Here is an 11,958-nt window from a genome sequence, read left to right on the forward strand (position 1 = left end):
CTGCTGTGAGCTAGTGAGGCGATACAATCCCTGTGTGGAAACATGGATCCCAGGGCCTTGATTCTGCGTCTGCAGACTGCTGTGCAGTTCATCAGCAGATGTTCGGGGGTTTCCGGCTCTATGTCGCAGAACCGGCAGTTTGCAGAAGAGGCTATGCCCATGTTAAAGAGATGCTTCTTGAGCCTGCAGTGGCCGGTGTAGAACGCTACCAGAAGCCGGAATTTGTTTCTTGGGAGATTAATTATGGCATTGAACCGCTTGAGGTCGTAACCCCCCATTAGCCCTGGAGTTGTTGCCAGTGTATCTCCCTGTCTGCTCTTTTCTCCCTGCGGAGGAGCTCTTTGATGGTATGTGGACCAACCGCTAAGTATGGTTCCGGCCCTACCATTCTTGTAGAGGCTGCAGAGCGATCTAACTCGTCGGCTAGTTCGTTCCCAGCTATACCCCTATGGCCAAGCACCCAAATAAGGTGCACTCGGTTGTGCTCAGATAGGCTGTTCAGCCGTTCTATACACTCCATCACTAGGAGAGATCTGACCTCATAGGCAGAGATCGCTCTTAGTCCCGACTGACTATCGCTGAGTATAGCGATACTTTTATTGCGATAGTTGCGCTGGAGATTTATTCCTACACACCGACTTATAGCATAGACCTCGGCTTGGAAAATGCTAGGGAAACTTCCCATGGGAATGGAGAGTTTGGTGCTTGGCCCAGCGCCCCTGCACCAATCCCCTCCTCCGTTTTCGACCCGTCGGTGTACCACTTGATGGTGCAACCCTTTAGCAGCAGGTCTAGTGAATAGTCCTTCCACTCAGATTTGCTGCCAAGGGTTACTTGGAACTTCCTGCTGAAGTTTACTACTTTGGTAATGCTATCCCTTGGGAGAAGGGCTAGTGGTATTACCTCACTTAGCTCTTTCATCTGCTGGGATGAGATTACCTTCCCTTTGCCAGCTCCTTCTGCTGTCATTTGGAGCAGAGTTCGTTTGGCTGTCTGTTTGATTACCAGGTGTAGCGGTGAAAGTTCTAGCATGACCTCCAGTGCTGCGGTCGGACACGTTCGCATTGCTCCCGACGCGCAGATGCAGACAAGTCTTTGCAGCTTCGACAGTTTAAGTCCTACCGAAGTCTGCGATGCTTTCAAACCCCACGATACCACTCCATACGTGATAATCGGTCTCACAATCATGGTGTACATCCACCTGATAGTCCTTGGGGAGCACCCCCAGGATTTTCCAGCAAGTCGGTTGCACACCATGAGTGCTTTTGTAGCTTTGGTTAGGGTCTGGTCCACGTGCTGATTCCATCGCAGTGTGGAATCCAGCGTGAGTCCCAGATACTTGACCGTGCTGGACATCTCAACCACTCTGCCGTCCAGGGATATATTCCTGAGGCCCGGCAGTGACCTCCGTCTGGTGAAGGGAATGATTGTAGTTTTAGCGGGGTTGATGTTTAAGCCAACCCCCCTACACCACCCCTTTGCCAGTCCCAATTCCCTCTGAACGATATCGCAGAGTGTGTCTTCAAATTTCCCCCTAGCTAAGATAACAATGTCATCCGCATATCCCTGACAGCGGATTCCATTGCTAGTCAGCCGCTCAAGGAGGTCGTCTACAACTAGGCTCCAAAGTAGGGGGGATAGCACTCCGCCCTGTGGGCAACCTCTTGTTGTTCCCAGACGAATTTTAGTTTCTGCTCTTGACACGCTCTCGTGAGACGTGTTGTCAAAAGCACCTTCTATGTCGAGGAAGGCGCATAGCGTCACCTCGCCCCCATCTAACGAATTCTGGATCTCTGAGGTTAGCTGGTACAGAGCAGTGTTAGTTGATCTACCTGCTCTGTAAGCATATTGCTTCTCATGAAGCGGTGAAGCTTTCAGCACCTTCGATCGTAATTCGTGGTCTATGATCTTTTCCATACTTTTGAGTAGGAAGGAAGTAAGACTTATTGGCCTGAACGATTTCGCCAATGAGTAGTTTTTCCTCCCTACTTTGGGTATGAAGATCACCTTTGCGGTGCGCCATGGTTCTGGGATATATGCCAGCGCTGGGCTATCCCTCATCAGCCGAACAAGGTGGGGCAGTAGCACCTGCTCCCCCTGTTGCAGAAAAGCTGGAAGGATACCATCCGCACCCGGTGACTTGTATTTTTCAAAAGAGGCCAGAGCCCACTTGATGGAGTCTGCAGTGAAGAGCTGTTTTGCGACTGTCCAGTCCAAGCGTGACGGCCTTCGTTCGACCATAGGTCGAATCTGGTCTGCCTTTTATGTTGCCAACAACGTTTCTTTGTCTTTTCCCCAAGACCTGCCGGCAAGCGACTTGAGGATTTTGTTGTGGCTCTGTACTTTGGCAGTTATCGCGGTCGTGTGAGGAGTGAAAGAGCACAGACTGTCGAAAGTGACGCCTATAATTTTAGGATTATTTACTGTCGGAATTTTTGTGCCATCGACTGAAATATTCAGGTCCAGTCTGTACTCCTTCGTCCAATTTGTGAAGATGGTCGCTGTGGATTTAGTGGGAGAGAGTGTTAGGCTCCTTGCAGAGAAGAAGCGAGAAAAATCAGAGAGATAGCTGTTTACTTTCGAGCACATGCCATCAATTCCATTGCCCGACGTCAACATCGTGCAGTCATCAGTGGAACCCCCTGTTTAATTCTTCTCAGTTTGGAGTTTTGACCTCGAAACAGTACGGATGATTGCCGAACGCTCAGGTAGTTCATGGTCCACCGCTTCAGCCCTGGAGGGAGCGTAGATTGTTCGATGTCCTCAAGTTGCGTTGTGTTGTTGACTGTGTCGAAGGCTTTCGACAAGTCTAACGCTACGAGGATCGTCCTCTCGCAGGGTGGCTTCTGGTTTATGCCATGAACTATCCGGGCGTTTATGACGCTAAGTGCTGTGGTGGTGCTGTGCACTTTCCAGAAACCATGCTGATGTTCTGCTAGGCTAAGGTGGTGAGTGAACGTCGGGAGTAACAAGGCCTCAAGTGTCTTCACTACTGGGGAAAGGAGAGTTCGGGCGATAAGACTCTCCTTTTGTTGGCGGGTTTCCCAGGCTTCAGTAGTGAGACCTCTCTTCCGACTTTCCACACATCGGGTATTTGAAGAGTGGCCATCGACAGGTTAAGGATCTTGGTGAGGTAGTTTATTCCCGTCGAGCCTAGATGTTTTAGTATCAGCATGCTTATTCCGTCAGGGCCAATGGATTTGGCCTTTGTGATGGCACTCTGGACACTCACAACTATCTCTGCTCACAACGTACTGAGTCAATCAATCGAAAAACTGTCAAAGACAAACTTTTAGCGCGAACAAACACGTTTTCAGCGCCGTATAGTATGACACCGGGATCAGGGATAATGCTATGAATAATATGACATGATCATTGCTTTTGTATTATATAGGCATATAGAAGATATGTAGTATGTCATAGTTGAAAAAATATGTTTTCGAATGTTAGGTGAACAAACTGACATGCAAAGATAGTGCGTGATACTGCGTTACTAGCAAGTAAATAATAGTATATTCGGGACAAAGTATGACTATAATTATAATGATAATCTGGCCACCTCAAAAATAAATTTTTATATCGATAACAATTTTTTTTGCCATATCAGTGTTTAATTAAATCGATATATCTTGATCATATAGACTTGTTTTGTATTGAAATTGTAAAATTCAAAGCAATTTAAAGGCGTGCATTTTTGTGAAATATTTTCATTTCGTAAAAGATGGCGGACAGTGATACCGATAGTAGCTCCTCCAGCAGTGAGAGTGGAAGTGTAACTTCAAGTTCGTCAAGTTCATCGTTTTCTGCTGATTCGGCTCCAAGTCTAAAAGAATCATCTGCTCAAAAAGGTTTTGATACTACAGAGAATGAAAAGGATTGTAAATCTTTATCACTACCCTTGTTACAAGAAAAAAATTCGTTAACACCAAGTAAAGATTGCTCACCTGAGGAAGTTAGTGTAAAGAGCTGTGAAAAGAGGGAAGAAAATGATGAAGTAAGGTTAACTAACACATCAGATTCAGCAAGTCCTGAAAGAAATAAAGTGTTAAGCGATTTCACCGTTGCCGATAAATGTGAATCAATGAAAAATAAAGCTCCGGGGGAACTTGAAGAAGGCGAACTATGTAATAATGTAGCAAATACCCAATCAGTGGACGATAAGGAGAGAGAATCGGGAGGATTTGACGGTCCGAATGGTAATTCGGAGAGAGACACTACTGGTGAAAGATCTGAGGAAAACTTTGTCGATGTAGGCGAAAGCAAGGTTTGATTTTTTATGCTTTGTAAGTTATTAAAACCATACTTTAAATTATTTTTAACAGAACCAACCTACCGAAAAAAAATTGATATCAACTTTCGCAAAAAAATTTGACGAGAATAATAAAAAGCAGAAAACAAAAGATATCCGAAGTACAAACAAATCACGTCGACGCTCACGATCTAGTTCTCGAGAGCAAACAAAATCATCTAGACGCAGTCGTTCACGAAACCGTTCTATTTCTAGGCAACGCTCACGAACTCGTTCTCGTAAACGTTCCCGTCGGTCAGTATCCCTAGAAAGACGACAAGAGGAACGTAAAAGACGTCATGCTGAACGTGAGCGCTGCGAAAATGAAGATCGCAAGAAAAAAAGAAGAGAGGAAGGAAAAAGTTTTAGTGAGGAAAAATCGCCCAAACGTAACAAATTGTCTCCAACGCGTAAAGAAAAAGAGGAAAGTAAAAATGATGAAAATGATAATGCTACGGTTACTGATCCAAAGGCAAAAATTACTGATCGCCAGCGACGAACTGTAGACCTATTAACGTCACGTACTGGCGGTGCGTATATTCCACCAGCTAAGTTACGTATTATGCAAGCTGAAATAACCGATAAAGCTTCAGCTGCATATCAGCGTATCGCATGGGAAGCATTGAAAAAATCAATTCATGGTTATATCAACAAAGTGAATGTAGATAACATAGCGATTATAACGCGTGAGTTACTGAAGGAGAATATTGTACGTGGTCGTGGTCTACTTTGTCGTTCCATAATACAAGCCCAAGCAGCATCACCAACATTCACACACGTCTATGCTGCTTTAGTCTCTATAATAAATTCAAAATTTCCTAATATTGGTGAATTATTACTTAAGCGCTTGGTGATACAATTCAAACGCGCCTTTCGTCGAAATGATAAAGCGGTTTGTTTATCTTCGTCACGTTTCGTTGCCCATTTGGTGAATCAGCGTGTGGCACATGAAATTCTCGCATTGGAGATACTAACTTTGTTAGTAGAAACACCTACAGACGACTCAGTGGAGGTGGCTATTGCCTTTCTGAAAGAATGCGGCATGAAGTTGACTGAGGTGTCATCAAAAGGAATAGGTGCCATTTTTGAAATGCTTAAGAATATACTGCACGAAGGTAAATTGGATAAACGCGTACAGTATATGATTGAAGTGGTATTTCAGGTGCGAAAAGACGGTTTTAAAGATCATCAGTCAATTATTGAGTCCCTAGAGCTGGTGGAAGAAGATGATCAATTTACCCATCTGCTAATGTTGGATGAGGCCACAAATCCAGAAGAGGTTTTAAGTGAGTAACATTGAAAATTGAACATCCAAGTAAATTTTTTATATGTATTTATATAGTTGTATCATTTATAATTTTCGTAAGACTAAGAAGACCTTTATTTTCTTTTTTAGATGTTTTCAAATTCGATGACCAGTATGAAAATAATGAGGAAAAATACAAAGGTCTTTGTAAAGAGATATTGGGAAGTGACGCTAGTGGTAGTGGCAGTGGTTCCGGCTCCAGCAGCGATTCTGAAAGTGGCTCTGGTGATTCGGATTCAGAAAATGAAGGAGAAGACGGGGGCCAGAAAACGGCCGGTGACATCATCGACAACACCGAAACCAATCTAATTGCTTTACGACGTACAATTTATCTTACAATAAACTCGAGTTTGGATTATGAGGAATGCGCTCATAAGTTGATGAAGATGCAGTTGAAACCTGGACAAGAGATCGAACTATGTCACATGTTCCTTGATTGTTGTGCAGAACAGCGCACATACGAAAAATTTTATGGATTACTAGCGCAACGATTTTGTGCTATTAACAAAATCTATATTGAACCATTTGAAGAGATATTCAAAGATACATACCAAACAACTCATCGTTTAGATACAAATCGCTTACGGAATGTAAGTAAATTTTTTGCCCACTTACTATTTACGGATGCCATCGGTTGGGATGTGCTGGAGTGTATTAAGCTAAATGAAGATGACACGACCTCTTCAAGCCGAATTTTTATAAAAATTCTCTTCCAAGAGTTAGCCGAATATATGGGATTAGGTAAATTGAATACTAAACTTAAGAACGAAGTTTTATCAGAAAGTTTGGCTGGCTTATTTCCTAAGGATAATCCTAGGAATACGCGCTTCGCAATTAATTTTTTTACGTCGATTGGCTTGGGAGGTTTAACTGATGAATTAAGACAATTTTTGAAAAATGCACCGAAATCAGTGCCGGCTATCAATGTTGAAATATTGTCAGTTAAGCCAGAAGAAAGCAGCTCTTCAAGTTCGTCCTCATCTTCTTCGAGCTCATCCAGTTCATCAGAAAGTAGTTCCTCGACTAGTGATACGACAGACTCTAGTGATTCAGAAGACGAAAAACGCAAGAAGAAAAAGCGCAGTAAAACAAAAAAAACTAATAAAGAGAAAGGCAGCAACCGGGATACGAAGAAGGAGAAGTTAAAGCGAAAGGCTCATTCCAGAAAAATTAAAACAAAGAAAATCAGCGAAAATGATAGTAGCAGTGATTCTGACGATTCATCAGACTCCAACAGCAAAACAAGCGATGATGAAAGCAGTAGCGGAAGTAGAAGTAGCACTGACGATAATACGCGTAATCGGAACCGTAACAGCAGTTCTAAAAAATTCAAAGATTCTTCCACCAAGTCAAAGAAAAAGTCGAGTAGAGTAAAAGAAGATAAACTGGATAAAATGCAACGACATCATCAACGTAATGATGATGAGGAAAATAAAAAATTAAGCAAAGCAAAAAGGGATAAACGAGACAAATCGGAACGAAATGGGCGTAATGTTGACGAGAAGAGTTGGAACAATAACCGATATTCTGACAGGCATATGGAAAACAGATGGCAAAGAGATAAGTCACCTGCTGACAGAAAGCGAGAAGATAAAGAACAAATACGTGAGCGAAAGGAACGTCCCAAAGAACATGTTCGTTATTCTGACGAAGAACGACGAAAGGATCGTGAGAGCAGACGGCAACGCAGTCGTAGCCGTAGTCGCAGCCGAGATCGCAATCGTAAAGACCGTAATTATTATGACAAACGTAGTGTGCGATCAACGCGAAATGGTTCGAAAGAACGTGGATAATCGTTGCAGTTAATATGACAATAGACTTAAATAGGCTTTAGAGCTTTTGTGGATTTTTTTATGTTAAAGAACCGATATTGTACATGTCAGATATATTTTGAAAAAAGTATATTCACTAAACTTTATCAGGATAAGAGCTATAATTTTTACTTACACATAAATTTCTACATTCATAAATGTTTGTATTTTAAATCGTACACAAAAAAAATTTTAATTAATCAAAAATCGTTTAAGGTTCAAAAGTATCTACAAACATTGTCGTTTAATAGATTTTAAATGAAATTTAAATACTTGGTATTAGTCTGATTTGCACCTTCCAATTTACAATATTAATCTTTATGACTATTCATAGTCTGTCGTAGTTCATCTACTGATATCAATTCGTTTGAACGTTTTAATTTATTTTGCGCAGTTTCCCAGATAATATCGAATTTTTCCGCATCCAATAAACGTTTAAATACCCGTCGCAGTTCCTCTTTGGGGCGCAGTTTTGCGAAATCACTTGGGGCTAGCCCAAAATGCATTGGAATATCAGGAGATATGACATCTTTGATAGTTGTTGGTTCTTCTGCATTCTCCGGATCGAAGGGTTTCGATGGTATGGCTTCAACGGGGGGTTTGCTTCGATCTTGACAAAGTAATCGGTAGGTGGTTTCTTTGTTATAAATATTTGGTGGCATTTTCGATATATTGCCAGTTTTTGGTATTGGGTATTGTACATGTATTAGTTTCCATAGCTCTTCATATTTGACACCTTCTGTTGGTAGACCCTCGTTTTCAATCAATTTGAAATGACGTAGGGCTGTAGTTATCTTTTCCGAATTACAATAAACGCCTTCTCGCCTCAATATCTCAAATAATTCCTTCAATGTTAATAGTCCTGTTTTTTTAATGTCATGATTCTCCAAAGCCAATTTTAAATCTTGCATGTGAAAATTGTGGCGTTCAAATAGCTTCTGTCGTACTTTATTTAAATGTCCCAAAGCAGTTATAAGAGGACTCGTTCGTTCACACTGATCTTGTATTTCCATTAGTGCTTTCACATTACATTCATCTGCGCCAGAGGGTGCACCGAAAGACATTTCGGGTGTTAAATAACGATTTTCTCTAATAATAAAAGAAACCAAGAAAAAACATTAACTTTGGCTGCACCAAAGCTGTAATACTCTTTACAGTTGCATTTTTTATAGCATAAATGGTTTTAAAAGATTTTTATATTTACATATATAAATTGTATTTATCTCGATTTAAATCGGTTTGTATGACACCTATATGCTATAGTTGTCCGATCTGAACAATTTTTTCGGAGATTGTAGCGATGCCTTGGAAAATGATCTATTTCATAAAAATATTTCGTCAAATAATAATGTTTGTCATACAAAGACTTGATTTCGATCAGTCGGTTTCTATGTAAGATCCTATAAAGGTACGATATCGGCGTTTCTGACAAATGAGCAGCTTCTTGGTGAGAAAAGAACGTGTTTTAGATCGATATCTCAAAAACTTAGGGGCTAGTTGACGTATATACAGACGGGGATGACTAAATCGACTCAGCTCCTCACGCTGATTATTTATATATATATATACTTTACAGGATCTTCGACGTTTCCTTTTTGGTGTTACAAACATCGTGGCAAACTTAAAATTCCCTGTTCAGGCTATTAATAGTTTAATAGTTTTTCAACTTTTATGCAATAGTAGGTACTTATGAAAGTAAAGCTACAAAAGTCGGGCCGAGACACAACAAAGTTTTTGAATGTACTCCCATTTAAATACTAAGAGTATTTAAAATAGTATAGCGAATAGAATATATACAAATATAATATTCTAGTCTAGAGCTCAAATTTAAGATCAAGGATGCAATGACGAGTTTCCTTTACCTATAAATACTGCGTCCCAAACGGCCCAAAGTCCTTTCAAGGAATTGCTTTTGCGCTTTACTTATGACAATAAGATTATCACATTGTTGAATTGCCCTTTTAACATATTTTCCATTGAAGTCCACATCGTAAATTATACCGAAGTGGTTGTGCTTGTCGAACGGCTTTTTATAACTAAGAATTTAAATTTTGTTTTTAGTCCTAAATAGTTGTATGAATCTAGTAAAATACTTCTTACTGGCGACTTATTTGCTCTGAAGGTAAATAATGACCATGGCTGATAATATACTTTTCATGCCAACGAATATAATCGCGGTTCACTTCATCTGGAGACTTCCGCGGTAATATGAGATCATATAATGATTCGGATCGCATTGTAGAGTCCCCAAAGGTCGTATTATCGTTGGTAATATTTTGTGGTTTCGAGTCCAATGGAAATACTTTACCGAGTTCAGCTTTCTTAAAATACATATTTTCGGCAAATTTTTCGCGAAATACAACAAATCTACTCTTTTTCAATTCAGGACTAAGTAATTCCTTTATGTTTTCCTCTGGTATATATCGCTGAAAGGGTAAGACATCATTGTTTACTTTCTTGTTACTGAGGCGACATTTGGTGAGCAATATATTTTCCGCTGCTTCTTCCGTGGAGAAGATTTGCAGCGCGTCTTCCGCTTTCTCTTTCGAGACAAAACATTTTCCTGCTGCCCGCAAAGTCGGATTGCGATCAACGTATTTACCGCAATTGCTCATGTTAATATATAAAAAATAAATTACGCGATTTGGCGATTGCTATCTTCAATGAAAATTGTAATACAATTTATCTATTGTCAGGAAGAAATTCTAATATTGTTATTTTATTTAACAGTGAGGTAGTTGGTGATGTAAAAAAAGAAAATGTTATTGTTGAGTAGAATATAAAAATTAGCATACGATATTTAAAAATACGCAGTGACTATTAGTCCTGTACTGTACGAATAATTTATAATTAGTCAATAATTTATAATTAGTCATCCGGTCAAATTCGTTTTTTTATTTATATTTTTTTTAAAGAATGAACCGGATAATTAGCTGGAGGCCCAGAAAACGAGCTGTTTCGACGGGGACGGACCATAGGGAAAAGGGTGTTAGATGAGTGGGGTTCGTTGGACATGCAAAGAGGTGGTTAGTGTCATGCGGAGACTCATTGCACGCAGGACATGTGTTTGGTATGTCGGGGTCTATTCTGGATAAGTAGGAGTTTAACCTGCTACAATATCCAGAACGAAGTTGCGCGAGGGTCACTCTGGTTTCGCGAGGCAACTCGAGCTCTACGTCTTCTATGGGTGGTGGTTTGACTCGTAGTACGCCATTCACTGAGAGGGAGTCGGTGAAGGTGTTCATGGCTCCACTGTGAATGGCGGTCAGTGCCTCTCTGAAGTTCGTTGCGTCCTAAGTAGGGACATCAAGAGGCATCCCGTGATAGTCCGGAGTGCAGTGTTCTGACAGGTCTGGAGCTTCTTCGTCTGCGTAGCACTACATTCAGGCGACCATATTGGGGCTGCATAGTTTAGGACCGGCCGGCCGATTGCCTTGTATGTCGCCAGCAACGTTTCTTATTGTAACCGGATAAATAATTACAAATTATTCGTACGGCAAGCGGATAAATAAATAAAAATTATTCGTACAGTAACCGGATGAATAGAGTCAGCCTTAAAAATAATTGTTGGAGCTCAAAAAAGACGGAAACTACAATAAAAGGTTGAAGCCTGAAGTCTAAGGGTTAATCCAAAAATTTATTAAAATTTTGAAAGACGAAATCCAAAATTGAGGGTTTTTTCACATGGAAATCACAATTTTGTGGGTATTGGTTGAGTCGTACCCATTCGTAATATCAACCCCTTCAGGGTATCATTGGGAACCGTTTAAAGTAAACGGGAGAGAATAAGATTACACGATGTGTGGAAAGTCGGAAGAGTATTCCCTCTACTGAAATCTACGATATCCGCTAACCTAGGAGAGTTCCGCAAGGTGGTATATTCTCTCCGCTACTGCATAGCTTCTATATTTCGAAACTACCGCAACCACCAGAGGGAATTTCCATAACCTCATTTTCAAATATAAGTAGATGGTACGATATTGACATCAGGCAATGAAACTGATTTCTTGTGCTCAAAAGTAAACAGCTTTCTCTCCCATTTTTCTCGCTTCTTCTCTACAACAATTTTCCATACTAAATGCACAGCGACCATATTCACGAAATGGACGAGTAGTAAAGACTTCAATGAGTCCCCGCAAACCATATTTTTGCATGCCCAAGGCACGTTTCCAGGGCCTCCTATAAGATGAGTTTGTTGGCAACCAAATTGAACGTTTCCATCCAAGCGGAGATTAGATAACCCATACAACAAAAACAACTAATATTACCATAATCGTTAGAAAGGGCTATGGAATATATAAAATTAATTTTGTGTTTGTTTCAATAGTTTGCTCTGGTTCGAATAACAGATTATTGACTGACATATGTATTTACTGGTAGCGCCTATCTTTTATAAGATAATTAACATATTTTTTTCTATTTAAGTGATAATGGTACGAAAAACCTAACACAGATACATGTGAATAATGTAGATTTAAACATCGATACGTCGATATTGTCCGATATTAAATAATCGTTAATTTTTTATTAGCAGAGTTTTCACCACATCCCTA

General features: G+C 40.4%; 2 protein-coding genes across 3 annotated transcripts; one reads left to right on the top strand and one right to left on the bottom strand.

Moving 5' to 3' along the window:
• The first annotated feature begins 3,629 nt into the window (after positions 1-3,629).
• ncm (pre-mRNA-splicing factor nucampholin) lies at positions 3,630-7,564 on the top strand. Of its 2 annotated transcripts, none has more exons than XM_014247825.3 (3): positions 3,630-4,264; positions 4,323-5,574; positions 5,685-7,564. In XM_014247825.3, exons 1-3 carry the CDS (start codon positions 3,722-3,724, stop codon positions 7,385-7,387), a joined length of 3,498 nt encoding a protein of 1,165 aa, XP_014103300.2. In that variant the 5' UTR covers positions 3,630-3,721; the 3' UTR covers positions 7,388-7,564. The 2 variants fall into 2 exon arrangements, with proteins under 2 accessions (XP_014103300.2, XP_014103301.2); XM_014247826.3 differs by having other exon boundaries at positions 3,630-4,249.
• Positions 6,998-10,133, bottom strand: LOC106627645 (EF-hand domain-containing family member B). Its single transcript, XM_014247827.3, has 3 exons — positions 9,506-10,133; positions 9,268-9,441; positions 6,998-8,494 (listed from the first exon to the last, which is right to left on the bottom strand). Exons 1-3 carry the CDS (start codon positions 10,018-10,020, stop codon positions 7,717-7,719), a joined length of 1,467 nt encoding a protein of 488 aa, XP_014103302.1. The 5' UTR covers positions 10,021-10,133; the 3' UTR covers positions 6,998-7,716.
• Between the last annotated feature and the right edge of the window lie 1,825 nt (positions 10,134-11,958).

Source organism: Bactrocera oleae, chromosome 3 (assembly GCF_042242935.1).
Source record: "Bactrocera oleae isolate idBacOlea1 chromosome 3, idBacOlea1, whole genome shotgun sequence".
NCBI lineage: Eukaryota > Metazoa > Arthropoda > Insecta > Diptera > Tephritidae > Bactrocera > Bactrocera oleae.

Excerpts from the sequence above, each read along its gene's own strand:
- ncm (XM_014247825.3), top strand. The coding sequence starts at position 3,722 with ATGGCGGACAGTGATACCGATAGTAGCTCCTCCAGCAGTGAGAGTGGA. Across the intron at positions 4,265-4,322 it reads TCGATGTAGGCGAAAGCAAG|AACCAACCTACCGAAAAAAA; the intron begins GTTTGATTTTTT and ends TATTTTTAACAG. Across the intron at positions 5,575-5,684 it reads AAATCCAGAAGAGGTTTTAA|ATGTTTTCAAATTCGATGAC; the intron begins GTGAGTAACATT and ends TTTCTTTTTTAG.
- LOC106627645 (XM_014247827.3), bottom strand. The coding sequence starts at position 10,020 with ATGAGCAATTGCGGTAAATACGTTGATCGCAATCCGACTTTGCGGGCA. Across the intron at positions 9,442-9,505 it reads TCAGAGCAAATAAGTCGCCA|TTATAAAAAGCCGTTCGACA; the intron begins GTAAGAAGTATT and ends TTAAATTCTTAG. Across the intron at positions 8,495-9,267 it reads TTGGGACGCAGTATTTATAG|AGAAAATCGTTATTTAACAC; the intron begins GTAAAGGAAACT and ends TTTTATTATTAG.